At 34.0% G+C, this 1,073-nt stretch overlaps 1 protein-coding gene across 1 annotated transcript; it reads right to left on the reverse strand.

Annotated features, from left to right (window-relative positions):
* Positions 1–92: 92 nt before the first annotated feature.
* LOC124898915 (AUGMIN subunit 3-like) lies at positions 93–835 on the reverse strand (the record flags this gene model as incomplete). The annotated part of the gene is given in 2 exon segments (XM_047413122.1): positions 93–282; positions 696–835. A coding segment is annotated over 1 exon segment (98 nt), but the record flags the coding sequence as incomplete, so codon positions are not given.
* Between the last annotated feature and the right edge of the window lie 238 nt (positions 836–1,073).

Below are 1,073 nucleotides of genomic sequence, written 5' to 3' on the forward strand. Positions count from 1 at the left end.
ATCAAATTACCATTATCCTCTTTCATAAATACGTATGAACACCATCTATACATCATTTACACAAATATTTCATGGGAAAAAGAAAACTGAAATCCTTTATTAACTATCTCTAATCACGCTCTCTAAAGGAGCACCATTGCCTTGATATACTTTACTATTGCAAAAGATACATTGCCTTGATGAGCAGTGACACATAGCAAATGCAGTTTTGGCTTAACACAGAGCTTGTGGAATTTTATCGTACCAAGCTGCAACTAGAAGAGCAACAATTCCACCTGGTTTCTGCAAAGAGAAATACAACAATTATAGAGATGGATTTAACACTATGAAAAGCTTTAATACTTCCTTCTATAATTGTGTTGTGGAAGTGGAACTTTCATACTACATAGTTTCACTATGATGCTGGTCAAATTAAGTATTTCTTTTTCGTAGATTTTTTACCCTGACAAAGATTATAGAGTAACAGTTTCACCATAGATTTTGTTCTCTAGGGAAGAAGAGAAACATAGATAATTACACTACTCCATTATTTGAGAAAAACGATGCCATTTACCCGTTGTTGGGAAAGCTACAAATGACAGTTTCTTTAGAACAACAGCCAGATTACCCTTTCCCCTTCTTATATTTAAATAGACTAATAGACAACATGTAAATTATGAAAATAAGATAAAATAAGTTACATCTAACTAGCATACCTCTAAATTCCTTACTGAAAGGCTTTCATCTGTGGTAGCTTGCTATCCATTATGAATAGAAATTGCTGCAACTCGAGCCCTTCTTCCCTGAATCAATGTAGAAGCCTGCCTAGTGAGCATATCATATTGAGACTGCAATCATCTCAATTGTTTCTACAACTCTAATTCTTCAACTTTTAATGCTAAAGTGGCATCTCAGATGAATCAACATGTGTTCCTTCCATATTTTATACAGCTAGCTCGAGATAGGACGAGTTTGGATGGGAAAGTTCATCCTTATTATCTTCATGCACACTGATATTCAACAATTCATAAAAATCAAGAAAATCAGAAACGCCTATATCCGATATTGGACGTTTATAGATGTAAAGACTTCAT

Source organism: Capsicum annuum, chromosome 5 (genome assembly GCF_002878395.1).
Source record: "Capsicum annuum cultivar UCD-10X-F1 chromosome 5, UCD10Xv1.1, whole genome shotgun sequence".
Taxonomy (NCBI): domain Eukaryota; kingdom Viridiplantae; phylum Streptophyta; class Magnoliopsida; order Solanales; family Solanaceae; genus Capsicum; species Capsicum annuum.